Raw genomic sequence first — 23,791 nt, forward strand, 5'->3', positions numbered from 1 at the left:
TCTAGAAGTCAGCAGCCCCTAAACTCTTGCTAGCCAGAAAGAATTCAGCAATTAGGGTTCCCTGAATGCTGATGATGCCATGGCAGTCTGGAGTTTGTTATGGAGATCTCTTGTCCCCCAGAAAAACATTCTATGTTCTGGCATGAAATTGCCAAAGAAAACAACTCCACAGTATTTTGGACTCAAAACACAGTTGAAAACACTTCTATCAAGAGAGTCTTAATTTCTATATACATTTAGCTTTCCATGCAAAAACTAAAGTATCATGACTTTGTAAATGTCAGATATAATGAAAAAAGGATTTAGGGTTTTTTTTTCTTGACATTAGATGTAGCAATTGAGTCTTATCACTAAAGCATAAAAAGCTGTAATTATTACATCAAAACCAATAGAAGTTTGGAACATGGGTATATAATTAGAGTGTAACATGGCACCATTTCTCACCTGTGTTTTAAAAAATGCAAAAACAATCATTCAACTATTAATGAAATAAACTTCTTAGATCTCTTGCAGTTTTGAAAAGATAGTAGGCTAGTTTTGAAACAGCATGAAATATACTTCTTTCTCTCCTGTTCTGTTTAAGCATATCATATTGTGCATGATACAGGTGGTGAAGTTTTACAAGCTTTTCTGGACAACAGAAAGCAAAAATATATCTAGATTATAAATTAATCTCTTGAGGAGAAGAAAAGCCACAAGGTTAGAGTGTTTTTGAAAATATTAAAACAGTTTGATTAAAAAGAGAATTTTAAAACAACTTTTATGCCAGTACAGTTGAAAACTTGGATGAAATACAAAAATTCCTAGAAAAATATTACACATCAGTTTGGAAATAGAAACCCTGAGTAGTCCTATAACTATAAAATTAATTTACTATAAATTAAAATAAGCTAAATTAAAAAATTAAAAATCTTTCTACCAAAAAAGCCTAGACCCCAAATTTTCAAAACAGACCTTCCAATAGTGAACAAATTCTTTCAAACACTAAAAACAGAAGGCATATTCACAATTCATTTTAATTAGGTTACTTTGATATCTAAGCCAGCCAAGGAGCACTAAGATAAAGGAAAGCAACAGGCTTGTCTCACTCATGATGTAGCTGTAAAAGTCCTAAACAAAATATTAGCAACAGAATCTGACAGTGTATTAAAAAGACCATGTATTACCACCAAATTGGGTTTTTCTCAGGAATGTATGGAGAGTTTAATATTAGAAAATCTATAAACATAATTAACTACATTAATAGATTAAAGGGAATAAACCTTGTGATCCGGAGATATAGAAACTCAACAGATATAGACAATTTAATAAAATCCAGCTCTCATTCACAATAAAAACTCTCAGTAAACTAGTAATAGGGAATTTCCACAAATTCATAGAGGATGTCTACAAAAATATTTGAAACACACTTTATCCTAATTGGGTACATGTTCTAAGCTTTCTCCTTTAAAATTGGGAACAAGTTAGGATGTCTGCCGTTGCCACTTCAACCCATCATTATTTTGGAGGTCTTAGCCAACACCATAAAACAAGAGAAAGAAATTAAAGGTGTAAAGATTAGTAAGGAGAACATAAAAGTCATTCTTTGCAAATGACATGTTTATCTATAGAGAATATTAAAAATTTGCTATAAACTACTATAAATAATAGTTTTGAGAGTTCAACATGACTAGATACGACTTCAATAAACGGAAATCTGTTGCATTTCTATATGCCAGAAACAAGCAATTAGAAAACAACTTTAAAAAGAAACACCATTTATAAAAACAGCAAAAACAAATTTTATTAAAGATGAATAAGACTTGTGGGGATAGGGGGACTAACAAAACTCTATTTAAGGGTGTTGAAGACCTAACTAAAGAGAAATATATCCCATGTCCCTGGATAAGAAGATGGGCAAAATAAAAGATGAGAAAAAGAATTTTATGGAAAATAAATCAGAGAAGGCAAATAAACATACGAAGAGATACCAGCCTCATTTGTATTCCAAGAAATGCAACTTAAGACCACATGAGATATTGTATTATATCCATTCAATTGACAAAATTTAAGAAATCTAAACATACCAAGTGTTGGAGAACTTGTAGATCCAGAAGATCTTTTTACCTTGTTTGTGGGTATGAAATTAGTTCAACCACCGTGGAAAACAATTTTATATTGTCATATAAAGTTGAGCATCCAAGTTCACCATGACCTAGTACTTTTATTCCTATATGTGGAAAGTTTAGTATATGTGTACCTGGAGCCTTGTACAAGAATGTTCATAGCAGTATTGCTTGTACTAGTAAAAAATTGAAACAGCCCAAACACACATTCATAAAAGAAAGCATAAGTTATGGTATAGTCACACAATAGCATATTGTACAGTAGAGAAAATGAATGGAATATATCTACATGCATGTAAATATAATTTAGGCATAAAACTAAGGGAGGAAGGGAAGAGGAAAGAGACAACTGAGCATAGTTACTGTCTCTGGGAAGGAGACACAGGGTAGATTTAAGTTGTTAATTTTCTGCTGATTGGGCTGTGGGGGCACTAGTTTCAAGCATGCTCATTATATTTTTTAAAATAAATAAAATCAGTCAAGCATAGGTCAATGGTGAATCAAGTATTAAACTTAACCCAGCTCTATGTAAAAATTTAAAAACCTGAAAATTCTAAATTAATTTCTTTGAAAATAATTATTTAAAATAAAAACAAATCAGTTGAGCTAGTAATACTGACAGTGTAATTGTAGTAGATTATATCAATATCTCAGAATGAATTGTTAACTATAAGATACCAATTTTTTTATTTTATTATGCTATTTTTTCTTTCCATATGTGGATAATTGATGATTAATTGATAATTATCCTAAATTGCAATACAATAAGCTTTGCCAAGTTTATGTAAATATATTTATTCTTAAGAAAGAGTACAGTTTATTCTTTACCTGTAAACATTGACTAGTTGTTTATTAGAATTTATGATGATAGAATAATGGAATTGAAAAATTCATAGAAATTTAATTTCAGACAGAATTTTAGAGACCATCTAGTGCTAATCACTATTTTATTTTGTGGAAGAGGAACCTGAGACTCCAGAGGGGTCAACAACTTGCCCCAGATTATTTGGTAAATGGTTGAACTGAGACTTCTGAATTCCACTGTTTTTCCCATGTTGCAATTCATTGAGTAATTACAACTTTTGTCACAGAGGCATTTAAACTATGTGTGTTTCTTTTCTTGGAGAGATTTTCTCCTATAGTGAAGAGCATTTTTCACTGGTAAGGTGATATAGATCTTTCAGGATTGGTTTTGATTAAAGCCATCATTGCAACTCTCTCCACTAAGAGAACTGTGATGGATTTCCTACTATTTCTCAGTAACTGTTTGCTATACACTCAAACCATATTTTATGATTGTAGACAAACGAATAAGAGCAAATACTGAACTAGTGAGTAATTCATGTCAAGTATTGTGAACTACTGTCAGCATCGTCAAAATGTAAAAATATGTTGTTGGGCTTTACCCCAGTTGTAAAGTTATGCTTAAGTGCCACAGGGTTCCTTCATTCAGTTTCCCCAAGAATCTACAACTTCATTTTAAAAGATTTATTCACAGAATCATAAAAGTTTAGAGCTGGAATGCGGTATGATGATTTTGAGTTCTTTTGAGTTTCTTTCTCCTGATAGTGGTCTTTTAAAATTAAAATATACGTAAGAGGATTAACCCAGTCAGCTAATTCATTGTAATGTGTAGTGATTTATCAGATTATGTTTCTTCTTATCAGGAAGTCCCAAGACCTGTGAAAGAACACGAATAATGTTAGGAGGAAGGGCAAGTAACATTTTGTGAAGGTCCTTAAGAGAATGAGAGATTGGGGAGATAAAGATATTGAAGACCATCTATAAACTCAAAGCTCTCTATGGCCCAGGCCTGCATATTGACTGTTGGCAGTGCCACCAGGCCCACATGAGGTGACTGTGGGAGCAAGTAGAGGAAAAAGCTGTTGTATCACTGTAGAAAGTTCTCTTTACTCAGGAGCCTGATTAATTTAGAGTGTCTGAAATTCCTTGATATTTGAAGGAGAGTGAAAAGCTGAGAAATAGGAGGAAATAATTTTTCTGGAATGAGCATATTTCTCAACGGAGATGTTCAGGCAACTCCTGCTCCTTTGCCCCAGTGCTGTTAGTAACCGCAATGGTACCTGCAGAAACCATAGCTATGATTGCAGTGAGCATCTGAATTCCTCCTCCTTTCTGTCCTTGCAGTGCTAATTTCAGAACACGTGACTAGCTGTGGGATTCCAAGCTAGAGAGTAAGCTGGATGTGCCAAGGGAACTGTGGTTAGCCTCTAATGTCTTAGAAAATTACTGTAGACACAATAAACAAGCTTTCCTTTTTGATTCCTGATATCTCTTGATAATTTCAGGATTCCTGTTTTCTAGTTTTCTGATCCCTGCCTGCTTCCCATGAGAATACTTCCTGAGGCAGATACCCACAAGCAGTGGTTTTATTCTGCCATGATTCAGAGTATCTTCATCTTCGTTGGGGTAGAGCTACCAGGACACTTTAGTACTCCTAAAATAGGACTTAAACTTGATTTCTGTCTCTGCTAAACTGAGACAGATGGCCATTCGAAGTTTTCCTTGCATAGTTTTTGTTGCCAAAGATTGCCTGCTCCAAGGGTGTTTTATTTCATCCATACCTGAGTGAGATAGTTTAATCTCCTATTTCTTATGTTTCATATTCATCTTTTGTTACAATCTGTATCTACAAAGATCTGGTCTTTGTTCTAGTTCCAGAACAATTATTTAAGCAGCCCAAAGAAAGTAGAACCAGAAAGGATAGTATTAGTGAGCATAAACATCTGTTTGTAGGGCTATTCTGGCAGGAAGCTTTATGAAAACAGATTTGAAAATGCATATTGACCACAAACAGAGCTATACTTCAGTCTAAGGGTTGAAACTGAAACCATTGAGGAAAACCCAAGAATTTCTGGTACATTTTACATTTTTGTCTAGTTTCCTTATTTACCTCTTTCTCTGGCCTAGGTATTTTCAGGCTTAATCCCAGCCTTGAATTTTCCATTTCTGTGCTATTGACCAAGAGGTAGAGGACGTGCTTCCTTGGCCTCATGTAATATAATTTGGTAATGGTATCAATGCTTTATAATTGTGAGGTGATTTATGGTTTGTTGCTCATTCATACCCATTTTCTAATTTTTTTCCCATGACCTAACTTTTGGCCTTAATGGCCACCTGATATTATCCCCACTTTAAATGAAAAATCTACTAAGTAGTAAAGTTGGGATAATTACAAATAATTATGGAGGCAAAATGTTTTTGTGATATTTATGACTTCTTCCTTCTTGCTTAAAAAATTATTTGTTTCTCTGATTAACGGAAGGAGATAGCTGGAGATTAGAAGATGACCAGGAGAGGCTTTGAGGAAGAAATGGTTTGTCTAGAATACATACTAAGAAATGGAATGGCTGTGACATATTTACAGTTATGATAGACATTGCAAAATTGCCTCTAAAGTGGCTATATCATAATGAACTCTCTCAGTAGTATAAAAGTATCTGTTATTCAAAACCTTTTACTTTAAAGTGTTTGCCAAGCTGATGGGTAAAGAATGGCAGCTTATCTTAATTTGCATTCTCCTGACTACAGGTGAGACAGAACGTCTTTTCATGTGTTTATTAGCCACTTGGATTCACTCTTTCGGAAATTGCCGGGGCATATTCGTTGTCCGGTTTTTATTGGGTTGTTTTTTTTTCTATTGATTTATTGTCATTTTTAATGTATTCTAGGTAGAATCTTTTGTCTGCTAGTGTATATTATGAATATGGTCTCCTAGCCTATCATTTTCACTTATTTGTGTATTTAAAAAGTAATAGTAAGAAAATAAGTGTTATATGTCAAAAAGAAATACTTAAGATATTGATTTAATGTGAGTGTTAAAAAAATAAGAAAAAAAGTGGGATTTGGAGTTGTCTTGAAGAATGCGTATGGTTTAGAAAGGAGCAGGAAAAAGAAAGTTCTTGGTACATTCCAGAACTATTGTGAAATTGACCTGGCAGAAATAGGGAATTCTCATTGGATGATAATGTGGATGAAACTGGATAAATAAGTTTTGCTTATAGTGAAGGGCCTTAGATGGCAGAATGAGGAATCTGGAATTCTATGAGAATTTTTTAATTGAAACATGATATTCAATCAATATTTTAAAAAAATTAATCTGCCTACAGTGCGTAGAGTGACTTTAGGGCAGGAAGTAATGGATATTTGTGTAACTATTGATGTTAAAGGTGAGTTAAGTTGGCAGAGGAATGAATAAAAAGGAAAGAAATCATTAAAGAGATATTTTAAGGCAAAAAAATGGCAGGTCTTGGTGATTGGATGCCTCACAGATTATGAGTGGCTGAGAAATGGAGATGTCATGGGTTACTTGAGAGGAAAAACTGAGCTTTGATGGGGAAATGACATTAAATCCTGGAAACTGGTCAAAGAGATTGAGAACAGAGAGAGCTGAACAGAATTATGACTTTGAAATTGTAGTGTTAGGTGACTACAAGATGGAACACAGAAGGTAAGCTAAAATTTTCACAATAAATGGAACTTAACGGATGAAGAAAGTAAGGCAGAGTTTAAGCCTCATTGATTTTATGATTGAATGATTTTATGACCTCATTGATTGAATGGAGGTCAATGCAGACGGAAAGAAAGGGCTGTTCCTTTCTCTAACAGGGTATTGGTCTTTGGACCACCCATCTGCTGCAGATGACATCTCCCAGGCTCTTAGCCCAGTTATGAGGATGATAATGCATGGTGCATATTGCCCCTGCAGGGCGATCTGGTAGTCAGAAGTTCTGCCTGTGGGAACACACATGAGTTTCTCATGGAGACTTAACTGATCGAGGGAAAACACACTGCCAACGAGGCAGCTATGAGCCACGGTGATTTTTCTTTCCGTACTGATTAAATGAGTGAGATACAATCCAGCACACTCAAAAGCTATGCTTTTTTTTTTGAGACGGAGTCTTGCTCTGTCACCCAGGCTGGAGTGCAGTGGCGCGATCTCCGCTCATTGCAAGCTCCGCCTCCCGGGTTCACGCCGTTCTCCTGCCTCAGCCTCCCGAGTAGCTGGGACTACAGGCACCCGCCACCACGCCCTGCTAATTTTTTGTATTTTTAGTAGAGACGGGGTTTCACCGTGTTAGCCAGGATGGTCTCGATCTCCTGACCTCATGATGTGCCCACCTTGGCCTCCCAAAGTGCTGAGATTACAGGCATGAGCCACCGCGCCTGGCCACTATGCCTTTTTAAAATAAAAATTGTATAAAATATGACATGTTCTGTATGAAAAAATATATTTCAGGATTAATACTCATCCTATATTGGGCATATAATCGTTCTTTATTCAAGCTGTGGTCTGCTTTGTCTAGTGATGATTTAACACTGATTCTTTTTTTCTTCCAAATGCTTTTAATAACATTTTCCTTAAACGTAGTCATGGTGTATAGGCAATGAGATAGAAGAAATCAGTGGACTAGAGATGTGCAACAACCTAATTCACCTTAGTTTGGCCAACAATAAGATCACGACAATTAATGGCTTAAACAAGTTACCAATCAAAATACTTTGTCTGGTGAGTCTAACAAAATGCTGTTCTTTATAGAAGTAGTAGTTAATGCTTTTAATAACTACATGAATTATGACTACTTAGGATTCAAATATATAAAGAGCAAATTCCTTCATGAAATGTTATTGTCTTCAGTTTTGTTTGCTCCTTTCTTTACCTTTTGTGTGTGTGTGTGTGTGTGTGTGTGTGTGTGGTTGTGAGAGAGAGAGAGAAAGAAAGCAATATTTCATGCTAAAGTAAAATGATTTGCTAATTTGTTATCCAAATTCAATATTTTAAATGATCAGCTTTTTTATACTGGGAAAGAAAGGTATACTTTTAGTATGTATTTAAAAATATTTTTTTATAGTATCTTATTGGTGAAAATAACATTTAAGGATACTTAAGCATAATATTTATTGCTGTTAACACTTTAACTGCTTTCAAATGAACCACAAGATGTTTTCTGGGCACTGAATTTTGACAGTCCTTTTATTTTAACATGTGTTAGTCAGTCTTCCACTATAGAAAATCAAAAATAGTGCTAAGAATAAATGAACAATTCCAATCAGAAAGTTTAAATTTGATTATTTTTTCCCACAGAGAGCACTCTTTCAAAGCTGTGTGACCTGCTGTGTGACTATGACTCAATTTACAGAAATTCAGCAGGATTCTAATAGTCCCAAAGATATACACAGTATTTTTGAAATAACAGGATAGCTCCCTAATTTGGGGGTCTACAGTATTGTCTGTGAAATATCTAGGATTCTTTCTTCTCCTTTCTCCTACTTCTTACCCTCTTGGATGGTTTTGCTGTTCTTCATTACATCTATCATGGGGTCAGCAGGCGGGATTTCAAGCCATGAGGCTTGTAGCTTGTAAATTTCTTACAAGAACTATCCCACAGGGGGTTGTTGAAACTGTTGCTTGAAATGACATCTTGGGCCATGCACTGCAACTCATGCCTGTAATCGCAGCACTTTGGGAGGCTGAGGTGGGAGGATCACTTGAGTCTGGGAGTTCGAGACCAGCCTGGGCAAATAGCCAGACACTGTCTCTACAAAAAATAAAAAATTTGCTGGGCATGGTGGCACAAGCCTGTAGTCCCAGCTACTTAGGAGGGCTGAAGTGGGAGAATCACTTGAGCCCAGGAGGTCAAGGCTACAGTGAGTCACGATCATATCACTGCACTGCAGCCTGGGCAACAGAGTAAGACCCTGCCTCAAAAAAAAAAAAAAAAAAAAAGGAAAGAAATGACATCTTGGATTATCTGCTGATTTTTGACATATACAATATACTATTTCTGTCTTATTTAACCATAGATCACTGAAGATTGGCTATGTATTAGTTTTTCTTTCCCTTAGCTTAGAGCTCGAAGTGCTTTCTTAAAACTCTTCCAGGCTGGGCATGGTGGCTTGCGCCTGTAATCCCAGCACTTTGGGAGGCTAAGGCGGGTGGATCATGAGGTCAGGAGTTCAAGACCAGCCTGGCCAAGATGGTGAAACTCCGTCTCTACTAAAAATACAAAAATTAGCTAGGCACGGTGGTGGTCCCCTGTCATCCCAGCTACTCGGGAGGCTGAGGCAGGAGAATTGCTTAAACTCAGGAGGCGGAGGTTGCAGTGAGCCGAGATCGTGCCACTGAACTCCAGTCTGGGTGACAGAGCAAGACTCCGTCTCAAAAAAACAAAACAAACAAAAAAACACAAACCAAACCTCTTCCATTTCCTGCAGTGAGTTAGGTCAGGATAAAGTATTGGCATCCCAGTACTGAGGATGAACCTGAGGGTTTGATAATTTTCCTGATCTTTCATGTTTTCCGCCCATGAAGGCATGTGAGCAAAACATAAATGAAAATGCATTTGATAAATTAGATTGAAAATGTTTAAGTTAGAAAAGAAAGTCAAATTTTAAAATTTACGACAATCTGAAGGATTTTTAGCAGCATGTGTGCTTCATTTTGTGGTCTGTTAGAATCTTGTTCTTTTCTTTACATATCTTCTCTGTATTGATGTTCCCATTCATTTAAAGTGGAGCATGGTAAACAGACAAAGATATAGGGGTGTGCTTAAGGGAATGAGAATGAACTCATTATTAAGAATTATAATACGTAGCATTTTCATCCTAAGAGTGTGTTTCAATTACAAAATAAATAATCCATGTCGATAGTTCTGTCTCAAGTAGCTTTTAGAAAAAGGATAGAATACTTCTATTTTCTTAGATTTGGTGGATTGTTCCCAGTCTCTGCCCTCGTCACCCAAGATCAACTTGAATACACAGAATATACTGTCATTCATTTTTCTTAATTTTTTGAGAATAGAAAGGTTTTCTTTTCCAAAGTTTAATAAAATCTATAAAATTTGTTTCAATAGTTTTTAATGCTTTTATTTTTAATTCGTGGAATCAAGAAACCAGTAACTTTAGTTACTATTGAAAATAATTTACATTACAATTTAGAGAAAGAAGAACAATTCACCATACAAACCAACTGTTAATTCTCAAACATCAACTTTTATGATAAATATAAAGGGAAAATGTGGTTCACTAATGGGCTGTTCTGTCATCCAGCTTCTTAGCAAGTAATGACAATGCATTCCAAACTTTAAAATTCATTTCGTCACAGTAAATGCTGCTTGTTTTTTTCTTCCAAAATTGGTTGGTTAAGAATGTTTCTAATTTCATTTATTCAAGAAAGTGGCTTTATTCTAAAAGTCTTTTCCCAACTAATCATTATGAAACAAGCAGGAAGAAGCTTGTTTGTTTCAGAAGCTGGATGTCCACTTTTAGGAGAGATACACTGGTTTTTCAGCATTGGATGAAGAGTTTAACTAGATAGCTTTCAATTGAGAAATTCTGTGATTCTAAATTTTTTTTCAGTTCTGGTTTCTTTTATGACCGTAGGCTATCTAATTAAACTTGTCTATGCCTCACTCTTCTCATGTCATCTACCACTTTGAAAGCCATTAGAGATACTGTCGGAAGAATTACAGTCTATCTACCACATCTAAAGCATTTCAGAGTTCTTTAGAAAGAAATATATTGTATATAAATTTGATATGGCTATTGGGGTCTTATTGCAGTATGTTAAATTAATATGGATATGACATTAAGTTTGGTGTAGTTTTTTTCTTTCCCTTTTCTATTATGCTTTATATAACTTTTTTGAACTCTGGACAGAAGGAAATTTGACTTTACTTCAGCAAATGGATTATGGGTATTTTTTTCTATTTATTATGATATTTTTCAAACCTATATAAAAATAAAAAGAATACTATGATAAACCCTTGTGTGCTATCACTTAGCTTTGTAGATTATCGGCATTCTATTAACATGTTTTTAAAAGCCATATAATTATATTAATGAACACAAATCTTGCTCATTATTGAAATGAAATTTTATTTTAAAAATAGGAAGAAAATGAGCTCTTGCTATCAAATGTACCAGGAAACGTGTACCAGGGAAAATATAGAGGGAAGAAAATTATTGTTATTCTTTTTTTTTTTTTTTTTTTTTCTGAGACGGAATCTCGCTCTGTGGCCCAGGCTGGAGTGCAGTGGCACGATCTGGGCTCACTACAAGCTCCGCCTCCCGGGTTCACGCCATTCTCCTGCCTCAGCATCCCAAGTAGCTGGGACTACAGGCACCCGCCACCACGCCTGGCTGATTTTTTATATTTTTTAGTAGAGACGGAGTTTCACCGTGTTAGCCAGGATGGTCTCGATCTCCTGACCTCCTGATCCGCCTGCCACGGCCTCCCAAAGTGCTGGGATTACAGGCCCGGCCAAGAACAATTGTTATTCTTATTTGTTGTTATGGGTATATGGAGATTGAGGAAGAAGACAACATTTAAGTCTTAAATCTTCGTTTTATTCTCATTATTGAGGAAGATGCTTTTGTGTGAATTATTGAAAAACTTGGTTTGGTTATCTACTGTTGCATAACAAGCCACCCCAGTTGTAGTGACTTGGAGAAATAACCATCGTATTAACTAACAATTCTGCAATCTGAGCCAGGCTCAGCTGGGAGGTTCTTCCACTGGGCTCGCTGCATTTAGCCGGCATCTTAGTTGGGGGCTTGGCTCAGTTGAGAGGCTGGGATGGCTAGGTTTTTCTCTCTATTTAGTGTCAGGGTGTCTCCCCATGTGACATTTCCTTTTCCATATAACCTTTCCACAAGTTCTCTCCAACACAGTAGCTGCAGTTCTTATGTGGTAGCTCAGTACTTCTGAGACACAAAAGCAGAAGCTGTCAGGCCTTCTTAAGTCTTAGGCTTGGAACTGGCACACTTCTACCATATTCTTTGGTGAAGCTAAGTCATAGGTCCAGCCTAGGTTTAAGAGGAGGGGACCACGGCTAGGTGCAGTGGCTCACGCCTGTGATCCCAGCACTTTGGGAGGCCGAGGTGGGTGGATCACTTGAGGTTAGGAGTTTAAGACCAACCTGGCCAACATGGTGAAACCCCATCTCTACTAAAAATACAAAAATTAGCCAGGCATGGTGGTGCATGCCTGTAGTCCCAGCTACTCGGGAGGCTGAGGCAGGAGAATCACTTGAACCCCAGAGGTGGAGGTTGCAGTGAGCCGAGGTCATGCCACTGCACTCCAGCCTGGGCTACAAAGCCAGACTCCTTCTCAAAAAAAAAAAAAAAAAGAGTGGACGGAACTGCACAAGGGCAGGAATAACTGGGGGCATGGCTCATTGAAGAATGCTAATATAACAGACTACTAGCACCCTCACCACATGAGTGATTATATTTAGGGTGTTTCTGAAAACAAAATGTATGTGGGGATTATAATAGTCAAGTGGCTTCTTGTGATGATGATGAAAGAGTTACATTAAATTTATGTTTCTAGTGATATATCTGGAGTTATGCTGTCATTACACTTCAGGTGTGCAATGTTAAAAACTTATATTACCTGCCTTTTTCTTTCTTACTGATTTGAATACTCATCTTGCTTTAACTTTAATGAAAATATTATATTCTGAATTTTCCAGCTGAAAAACTGGAACTTCTTTCTGGGGTATGTGTAGGTGTTTAGAGAGGTGAATGATGGAAATGGGATGGAGGGAAGGACAAGAATGCCTTCTTGATTTTTTTTGGAGAGATTTGGGTCAGTATCCCAAATGAAAACTTGCCATTACAACTTTTCCTTGAGAGGTCTTTGAGACATTAAATATATTTTTTTCTGTTTTAGAGCAATAACCAGATTGAGATGATCACAGGTTTGGAGGATCTGAAAGCCCTGCAGAACCTGAATCTGTCCCACAATCAGATAAGCAGCCTCCAAGGCTTAGAGAATCATGACCTCCTGGAAGTGATCAACCTGGAGGATAATAAGGTAGTGTTGTACTTCACATGTCTTGGTTTCAGTGTTGACATAAGAGGACATATTAGAGACTTAGCACAGACCCTTCATTTTTGGTTTCTTAAGGGCGGACACATTAAATGTCAGCTTAGAAATATTGTTCTAGCAAAATTCCTGGAGTAGTTGCAGAAGGGTTGTTTTTAAAAATACTTACAATCTTAATTATTGAAAATGTGATGATTCCTAATTACATTGTTTTTAAGGTTTAAACTGCAACCACATGTGGATGATTTTCTAAAGTATACATGTTCATTCAAAATTTTGTGTAGAAAGTTGGCAGTAGGAATGTCTGAAATATCAGAGTACGGAGATTGGAGATATAAGAATAGCCATTGGCTGGTGTTGCTCCATATCTGCCATTTAAAGAAAAGTCTAGGGCCATGATGGGGGGAGTGTTGGGAAGACGCTGGTCAAAGGATACAACATTTTGGTTACATAAGGAGTTTGTTTCAGAGATCGATTGTATAACATGGCGATTATCGTTAATAAAAATATATTGTGTTTTTCCATGCTGAGAGAGTAGATTTTAAACATTTTTACCATAAAAATGATTACTTTGTGATGTAACACATTTCTTAAATAGCTAGATTTAGCCATCCTACAATGTAGCATGATGATTTGATGAATTTCAAGTCATCATGTTGTACACAGTAAGTACATATAATTTTGTCTGTCAATTTAAAAATATTAAAAAGTTTTAAAAATGCAAATACCCTAGGAAAGGCTTAAACCCTCAAAAATAAAATAAAGAGAAGAGGCACAGGAAGGGAGTTCTTATATACCAATCTGCATGGTGGGTTGGGGACTGGGTTTATTCAAATTTTCAGGTCTGGCTTAATAATGCACACTTTACTTCAAAAATCACAGAAACTGGCTTTCGCTTTTAATTACATTTTATTTTTAATAAAGCATTTGTGTTCCTAATCATGGTATATTAAGTTGGTAACTTTAGCAAACTTCTTATGCTGTAAGGTCTACAACGTTATTTTATTTATATCGAATACTTTATCACATTTTTGGGAGAATGCTTTCATAAGGAAGTTGAATGTTTATTTCTTCTTGAAAATGAAAAACTGGGCTGAGCCTGAAAGGGACAGTTGGTGCCAGCTCAAGTGAGCTGGGGTGTTGTGGGGATCTTGCTGTGTTCTGCTGTGGTGGTGCTTGTCGGTTTTGTGTGATGAGCCTTTTTTCCAACAGACTTCCCTCATCTGCTAGGTTGCTAAGAATCAAGAAAAGTCAGTTATTAGTCCTGGGAACAGATGAGTTTTCAATCACAGACAAAACTGTTCATCTTCATTCTCTTTGACTTGTATATTAAGTTGTTTTGGCAACTTCTCCAGTTAATTCTGGTGGACAACCTTTGTTCACTGTACCACGTGTCTTAGGAAGTTCACACAATCTCCATCTCATGTGGTTTTAGTGTCCTGTTCATGCATTTGCTATTGAAGACTGATTTTTAGAAAATTTCTTACTTAAAATGATTCTCACATATATACAGAGGCTGGTGAAAGGGTGGAAAGCTCTCATTAAATCTCAACTCGATGCATCTCAGGATTTAGGAAAAGGAGTAACAATAATAATAATAATAACAATTCAGGTCATAAAATAATCTAGAGATATTTGTTGAGTACTTATGTACCAGGCACTTTCCTAAGTACTTTATCTCATTTAATCCTCATTATAAAATAACCCTATTATTATTGTCATTTATGAAGAAACAGGGGCAGAAAGAGGTTAAGTAACTTGCCCAAAGTCATATATCCAGCAAATAGCAGAGCCAGCCTGCAAATAGAGAATGGTTTGCCTCCGGTTTCAATGTTCTTAACCTCTGCAGGGTGATATAGTGCATAAAATGCTAATGGGCCTCCCTTCTGAAAGGGCCTGTTGTAATGCCCCAATACAGTGCTTTCTCAGCGAAACGTCACGTGAGCCACAGATGTCATGTAAAATTCTCCAGTAGCCACAGTAAAAAGGTGCAAAGAAACAGGTGACATTAATTTTAATAATGCATTTTACTTAACCCAGTAGATCCAAAATGTTGTCGTTTCAACATGTAATCTACATACAGACTTATTGATGAGATATTTAACCTTCTGTTGTTTCATACTAAGTTTCTGACATCCAGTGTGTATTTTGCACTTAAAGTATGTCTCAATTCATCCTGGCCATATTTTAAGGGCTGGGCAGCTGCATGTGGCTAGTAATTACCATATGGGACAGCACAGATCTAGAAATACCTCATAAATAGTATGTTGTTCTCTTCCATTTCAAGAGGCTTTTCAAATTGTATTTGACAAACTTTAAAGAAAAAAGAGGAGTATCATCACGTGAAGAAAGGAGTTTATAATTTTCAAATGTTAAAGAGGCTCCATTCAAAAAAAGTGGCCACGTGTCCCAAAGGGGGATCCTTTGGCACCCATGAGCTCTGTAACAATCACCTAATTCCCCGACTCCCCCCGGGCGGGTTGAGGAGCAACCCGCAGTACTTTGAAATATTCTTTGAGCCTTCGGGAGAGTTCCTCAGAGAACTCTACAGGACTACCGAGAATACTGTGTATCTCGGTGGAAAATTTATCATTTAGCAGAAACATAACCTAGCTTCTGCTTCTCATATGATTAATCTGACGTTAAGAATATTGTTTTATTGGTAGCACTTCATCAGTATTATGTCCTTGGTTTTAGCGATTGAAACATTGTAGCACCCACATGTGATCATTTGAACATCTTCTTAAGGCCACTTGAGAATGTTTACCATCAGCTGGGGATTTGGGGACCTTAGTTACCCTCTACTCTGTAGTCTTGTTAGATTTTATATCATTTCCAGCATTTAAAACATATCCCAAGCTGTTAGCTCCATTATAACCTCAGTCCTTTCTTCTAGAAGCAAGATATCAGTCTGGGAGTGACTTCGAAAAACGCTGTCTTACTTCTCTAAGTCTCAGTGTCGTTATGTCACACTGTTGGTTCCCAATTACTTTTCTGAATTTTTGTGAGGATTCACAAGGTAAAACTCATAAAGCAATGGCAGCATGAAGAGAACTTGAATCCTGAGTAATAACAGTGCTCCTCCCAGAGCTCCCCGTCTCTCCATTCTTTGCAGTGCTCTGGCTTTCCTTCTAAATCATTCTCTTGAGTGCTGACGGGGACAATGGCAGCTGAAGACCATTATTCCACTCAGTGTTTGTGCTGCTTTGTATAGGTGGAACATTCTTTGCCGAGGACTCCTTGCTTCTTGTTATTCAAAGACAGATGCCATTTAATGTCCCCGGCAAGCAATGTGCATTACCCCCCTCTTCACTGAACCTTGGCTCACACTTCTCTTCACATACGTGAGCAAAAGGAACTTTGGGGGCATTAAACCCAATCAGGCTTCTAAGTGAATTTTATTTCTCTCTGGATTTAAGTTTGTTAGATTAGGCCTGTAATGAGAAGGGTTGGACTGGGTGAGTCCTTGGGGCCTCCAGGGGCTGACAACATTGATGCAGAGGCATGCCATTGATGCTCGCGTGATCAGATCTCCTGCTAAAGTCAATCTCCATTCCACCTGGCCAACATACTCCTGCCCTGGGACGCAAACAGGAAGGAGGCCCCCTTGGAGGTCTTTGGCCTCCTTACACCCAAAGGTGATGCCCAAGGCAGGATACCCTGATCTGCTCAGCATCTGCTCTCTGGATAGTCTTGGCTCTCTGCAGAGAGTGCTGATGGGTGCACACTTTAAGTCCAGGTTTTGATGCTGCTTCATCACTTTTACAATTTTTGAACTCTCAGACCAAGGTGAATGTGACTTTCCCCTTTGCCCCTGACCCCTTTCTTAATGCCTATATCACAGTGATGGACTTGGCCTGCTTCCTGGTGCCCTGGCTCCATGATGATGGGGTCAGCAGGGATAGTTACCCTTTGCCTGCTTTAGCACTGGCTCACTGAGTAGAGTGCCGGCCGTTGAACAGGAGACCGCAGGTTCCACGCCATCTGACTTGGTTAGGCCAGCTACGCAGGACTGGCTGTCAGTGGCCAGTTTATGTGACTGAGGATAGAGACCAGCACTCTTAGGGGCAGCTGATGGGGTGCAGTGCTCCCTTGCAGAAGGGGCGGGAATGTGAAGTCAGCCGTTTTCTTCTGATCCTCATGCAGATCCAGCGTATTTGCACCTCTGGAGCTTCATGACAGCTGGTGTCTCTGCTGGAAGCTTTTCCCCACATCTTCAAATAAATTCACTTCATTTCATTTAAGCCTCTGGCAAACTCTCATGAAAAAAGGCCTCTGACCCCCTCTGGCCTCTCCAGTACCCCCTCCCTGTTTTCTTTATCCCTTTACACTGTTTAATTTATCATTAGTACTTACTGTTACCTGGGGTTATGTCATATTGCATATTCTAGTTTCACATCTGTTAGAGTTCACTGGCTTTCCAAATAGAATGTTAACTTCCTGAGCTCAGGGACTTTATCTTGTTCACTTTTGAGCAATGCCTGGCTCAGAGGTGTCATTGAAGAATATTTGTTTTCTTGGCCAGGCATGGTGACTCACATCTGTAATCCTGGAGCTTTGGGAGGCCAAGGTAGGCTGATCACTTGAGGCCAGGAGTTTGAGACCAGCCTGGGCAACATAGCAAGACTCCCATCTCTTCCAAAAATAATAATAATAAAAAAACTGGGCATGGTGACGTGTGCCTGTAGTCCCAGCTACTTGGGAGGTTGAGGCAGGAGGATGGCCTGAGTCTAGGAGTTTGAGGCTGCAGTAAGCTATTATCACACCACTGCACTATAGCCTGGGCAACATCACGACACCCCCATCTCTTATAAAAAAACAAAGAATATTTGTTGACTGAATGCAGGACCCTCAGGAGCTCTGAGGAATGCCCAGATTTGCCTCCCTTCTATCAAGTGCTTGGTTGATGTTTGAGCTGCATGGGATGAGATTCTGGAATGATTGTGTATAAGAAGTGAGGCTTGAGTGTCTTCCTACAGGGCAGAGAAGGGAGATGGTGAATGGAGATCAGAGGAATGGCTTGAGCTGAGAGGACAAGGGCCTTCAATCAGGTAGCAGTAGTAAGGAAGGGAAGGAAGGCTGGGGTCTAGAGTTATTTCTGAGGAAGAATTACTAGGGCAGATTGGAGGTGGTGGATGAGGAAGAAGATGTTGCTGAGGATGACTCCCGGGTTTGCAGTTCAGGTGACTCAGGTGACTGGGTGACAGTGCTGCCATCCAGCCTCCTTACTGTCATCAAGAACCCCTGGTGCATGGTTCTTTATCTTATCCTAAACCTTAGAGGCAGAGTGTCCCATTCCAACAGCAGGGTGGGGACATGCTGTGCCAGCTCTCTATGACACAAGGCAAGCCCTGGCCATGGAGCCACTTCTCTTGGAAGCTAATCCTTTCTAAGTATAGCGGGTGGAATTGTGTGCCCCTCCCCTCCAAAAAGCCTACCCCCAGGAAACTGAATGTCCCCTCATGTGGAAAGGGGTGTTTGCAGATGTAATCAAGTTCAGGATCTAAAGAGAAGAACATCTTGGATGTAGGGTGACCCTAAACCCAGTGTCCTGATAAGAGGCTGAAGGGAAGAAGACACACACACACACACACACACACACACAGAAGGCCATGAGAAGACCTAGGTGAAGATGGGGCAGAGATTAGAGTTATGTTGCTGCAAGCCAAGCAAGGTCTGGAGTTACTGGAAGCTGGAGAAGGTAGGGAAGGGTTCTCCTCTAGAACCTTCTGAGAGAGCACAGGACTGCTGACACCTTGATTTCAGACTGCTGGTCTCCAGAACTGTGGAAGGAAGAAATTTCTGTTGTTTTAGACCTCCAGGTTTGTGGTAGTTTGTTATGGAAACCCTAGAAAACTTATATATCAAGTGAAACTGTATGTCTGGGGAATAGAGGATGAGGTCTGAAAGTTATTCTTCACTATGATCTTTTGTAATTTCTGCTTTTTATGTTTTGTTGAAGAAATTTCTCTATATCCTAAGGTTTTAAATATTCTTATAGGTTTTCTTATAATTTCAAGTTTTGTTTTTCCATATTTAGTCTTTAATTCAATTGGGATTTACTTTTGTGGGTAGTGTGAAGTGGGCATCTAGTTCCCAGGTAGGAAACAAATTGTCCCAACATTTCAGAATTCTGATTAATACTTGTAAAATATTCTATTGAATGGATAAGTCAGGATTTATTGAGACATTTCCTTATTGAAATTTATGTTTAAAATTTGTCATAGTATATATTCTTATTTATAAATCTTTAAGTGTATTTTAAATTATTTACTTAGGATAGATTCTTGGAAATACCATTACTGGATATAGGCATTTTTAAGACTCTTACTATATTTCATAAAGATTCATACTAATTAATGTTCTACCAGCAGTATATGAAGTTAGAATACTATATTATAAGCACATCTTACTACATCTTTGTGAGCAAATATCTTTTAAAAATTATGTCACTCTGGTAGAGAAAAACAGTATTTTGCATTATTTTATATAAAAATTTTTGATTACCCATGAGGTTAAACATTTTTTTGACCTATTTGTTAGACACTTAGTTTTTTTTTTAGAAATTGTCTATTCATGCCCTTAACTATCATTTATTTTATTATTGTTCTTCTGCTTTTCGTTGTACTCATTGTACTTTTGAAACACATTTGAAAGTAATTTATGAAGTCTATCAATATTTTTCTTTGTGTCTCCCTTTATTATTTTTAAAATTTTTATGAAGTCTTTCTCTGTTCTGAAATCTGTTAGGTGTTCACCTAAACTTTTTTCCCCTGGTTTCTTTCATTACCTTTCAACTCTTAATCCATAATTTATTTTATGGTACAATTGAAACAAAAATTTTAATTTATAGAAGGAATAAGATCTAGTGTTCAATAGCACAATGAGGTGACTATAGTTAATAATATTTTACTGTATATTTCAGAATAACTAAAAGAGTAGAATTGTCACATTTCTAACACAAAGAAATAATAAATGCTTGAGGTGATGGATACCCCAGTTACCCTGATTTGATCATTACACATTGTATGCCTGTATCAAAATATCACATTTACCCCATAAATATGTACAACTCTTCTGTATCCACAATAACTAAAAATGTAAAAAATTAGTTTACTTTTTCCAATATCTAATAGTAATATAATGATAACAGCTATCATTTATTGAGAACTCATTATATCCTCAGCCTTGTGCTAACCAATTCCCATTCATTAACTCATTTAAAAAATAGTTTCATTGAATAATACTAATTTTCTCACTGATACAGAAATACTTTCTGAAGTATGCATTCTGTTCCATTGATCTGTCTGTTGATTCTTATTCCAGTAATGCACTCACCATTATCATCAACTAGTTGATAGATCCTCACAGTTTGAAAAATATTTGTGGTTCATCTTTTAAATATACACCATTCTTATTTCTCTTAAGATTCTACTAAGATACAGAAAACTTAAATAAAACTATTTGTCTTTAGTTTAGTGGAGAATTCAGGCCTGCTGCAACCCAAGTTCTAACCCTGGCCAAATTCAGGAAGTCAAGCAATCTTTTTTTTTTTTTCTTTTTCCCCCTTCTTAAAATTGTAAGACAAAACCAATACTGAGAACATCTGTTTCTGAAGTATTTATTCTGTTCCATTGATCCGTCTGTTGATTCTTATTCCAGTACTACACTTACCATCATCATCAACTAGTTGATGGGTTCCCCGCAGTTTGAAAAATATTTTTCTGCACAGATTTATGTTTAAATGTGGCAGCGAAAAAAATTTTAATGGTTGTACCCAATTGTTTTCTAAGACGACAAATATATATATGTGTGTATATATAACATATATTTATATGTACTTATATATTTTTATATATTCACATGTAGAAATGTATACTCACATATATAAATTATATATGTATATATAAATTTTTTTTTAAAGAAAAGACTTTAGTAGTTCCCTTTAGATCTGGATGGTGATGCTTAGAGATTATGGCCTTGAGGGAAATGGTAGAAGAAGAAAAGAAGAGGAAGTCAACGTGCTTTGGGGATGGGGGTGTGGACTATCGTCAGTAGGGGCAAAGGAGGTGAGAGAATGCGCTGGACTGGAGTCTGGGGATCAACTGTGCTGAGATGACATTCTTGGCAGCAGATGGCTGAACTTCCCATAGGAATATAACCTTTCTGGTGGTATTTCACTGCAAGCTATTTGGGGTGCTGTTGTCTCTACTCCTGCTCTAAAATTCTGTTATGCACACAGCCCTGGGTTTGTGGCCTTTGCAGAGAAAAGATGTGAGGGTGGAGTCCTCGGGGTAGGTTGTGCAGGAGAGTGAGGGCGCATGCAGGGCAAGCAGTATCTGTGGCACTTTGCTAATTCAGTAGACCTGGGGAGGTGAAGCCAGGCCACTCCATACCTTCTCCCATCTTACCTCATCCTACCCATGGAAGGCCAGGAAGGGAAGATGGGTCCCTTTCATTTGATTCTCAAAAAACCAACTGATCTCAGCTGACATCTTGTGGTAATATAATTTTGTATGTTCCATGATCACTCTGTTCATGGTGTTTGTAACATATTAAGGAGATCTTTCCATGTCAATCATTGTAAATATCACTATCTTCTAAAATGAGCATGTAGTGTTCCTACTATAGGACTGTACTGTTACCCATTTAATTACAGGATCATGGTGTTCTTAGAAATTCATACTTTTTTTACTTTTACTGATAATGTTAGACTGAATATTCTTGTATCTAATTTTTTTACAAAAAATTAGAATATAGAATATTTCACATATAGAAATTACATATTATATATAAATTTTTTTAAAGAAAAAACTTTAGTAGTTCCCTTTAGATCCAGATGGTGATGCTTAGAGACTATGGCCTTGAGGGAAATCTAATTTTTTACAAAAAAATTAGATACAAGACGATCTCTTTAGCATAAACCCCTTGAAGTGGGAGAACTGGTTCATAGCTTATGAAACACATGAAATACATCAGATTGCCCTATAGAAAGAATGCACCAGTTTCCACTCTCACCAGCAATGTGTGCAAGTGCACATGGCCACAACTTGTTGGTGAGACGTGATAAATGAAGGAACACATCTCCTCTTAACATTAGTGTTAGGTCCAAAAACAAGAGCAGGCCAGTGTGGTGGCTCACGGCTGTAATCCTAGCACTTGGGAATGGGAAGTCGAGATGGGTGGATTGCTTGAGCCCAGGAGTTCAAGAACAGCCTGAGCAACATGGCAAAACCCTGTCTCCTAAAAAATACAAAAATTAGCTAGGCTTGGCAGTGCACACTTGTAGTCCCAGCTACTCGGGGGTCGGGGGCTGAGGTAGGAGGGTTCCTTGAGCTAGGGAGGTTGAGGCTGCAGTGAGCCATGATCATACTACTGCACCCCAGCATGGGTGACAGAGCAAGAACCCATCTCAAAAAATAAATAAATAAATAAATAAAAAAGAATAAGAGCAGTTGGAATGCTAGAAGGAAATTAATCTGTTGTTCACAAGTTTACTTTTCCACTTTCCTGAATAATACAATAGAAAACAATTGATCCCTTTAAAAAAAAAATAATCCAAATGGCAGACTGATGGACAGTTTAGTCATCTTACGGAAAAAGATGTGTATAATAGTATAATGTTGCTCTAACAAGATTAATGTGTTCAGGTTGTAGATTGCAACTCTGGTGTTCACCTTTCATATTATATCTTTGAAAATGGCATCCTTTGAACATGGTGCATATGTTTGTCCTCTGACTTGGCTTTGGGTCTAGTTTGCATTTTAGCTGTGTATTGTGGTTGGATAACTCAGGAGTTTTTGGTGACCCTTCTGTAGGAGTGCTTTCCAATGCATGCAGAAATTATTGGAGAAAAATAGAAATGAAAAAGTGATGATTAACTTTTTGCAAAAGTGTAATATCTACACTTGAGATAAAATTGTAATTATGCTAATTACAGAATATTTAAGTAAACCTATTTGCCTTTAATTTAGTAGAGAATTCAGGCCTGCCGCAATCCAAGTTCCGTTTCTGGTCAAATTAAGGAACTGTCAAGCAATCTTTTTTTTTTTCTTTCTGTTCTCCTACTTTTTAAAATTGTGAAACACAACCTATACAGAAAAGTATATAAAACATAAGTGTACAACTTAGCTAAAGAGTTCAAGGTGAACAGTACACACCCATCAAGAAATAATGTCATACAATTTTTAGTTTTTTACCTTGAAATAATTCTCTGTTGGAAAAAGTGATAAAGCCATATATGTACATGCAGTAAGAAGGCTTTGGCCGGGTGGCTCATGCCTGTAATCCCAGAACTTTGGGAGGCTGTGGCAGGCAGATCACAAGGTCAGGAGATCAAGACCATCCTGGCCAGCATGGTGAAACCCCGTCTGTACTAAAAATGCAAAAATTATTTAGGCATGGTGGTGTGTGCCTGTAATCTCAGCTACTCAGGAGGCTGAGGCAGGAGAATCACTTGAACCAGAGAGTCGGAGGTTGCAGTGAGCCGAGATCACACCACTGCACTCCAGCCTGGTGACAGAGCGAGACTCCATCTCAAAAAAAAAAAAAAAAAAAAAAGGCTTTAACCAGTCATAAATGACCAGGGTAACAGAAGCAGGATTGGGGAAGGAAGTTGGGGGGCTGGAGGGCTAGGAATGGGGGTGGGGTGGGTAACCAGGTCATCCTTGGGTGCATTTTTGTACTGTTTTTCTGACTTTGAATGCTATTTTATTTCTGCCTTAAAGTGAACATGGATAAGAGGAGGAAACTTACTGTTCCCTAGCTAGAGAAGAAAAAAGAAAACGTGGTTGTGTGCATGCACAGTTATAGAAGGGGTATGCAATAATTCCCT

At 37.5% G+C, this 23,791-nt stretch overlaps 1 protein-coding gene across 2 annotated transcripts in view; it reads left to right on the forward strand.

Moving 5' to 3' along the window:
• The window catches only part of LRGUK (leucine rich repeats and guanylate kinase domain containing), a 137,429-nt gene that overhangs the window by 23,480 nt on the left and 90,158 nt on the right, over positions 1 to 23,791 (forward strand). For both annotated transcript variants that reach the window (XM_031013093.3, XM_031013095.3), the window contains exons 6-7: positions 7,511 to 7,635; positions 12,802 to 12,945. In XM_031013093.3, the coding sequence (XP_030868953.2) occupies positions 7,511 to 7,635; positions 12,802 to 12,945 (269 nt within the window). The remainder of the gene's footprint in view (positions 1 to 7,510; positions 7,636 to 12,801; positions 12,946 to 23,791) is intronic.

Source organism: Gorilla gorilla, chromosome 6, assembly GCF_029281585.2.
Source record: "Gorilla gorilla gorilla isolate KB3781 chromosome 6, NHGRI_mGorGor1-v2.1_pri, whole genome shotgun sequence".
NCBI classification, from domain to species: Eukaryota; Metazoa; Chordata; class Mammalia; order Primates; family Hominidae; genus Gorilla; species Gorilla gorilla.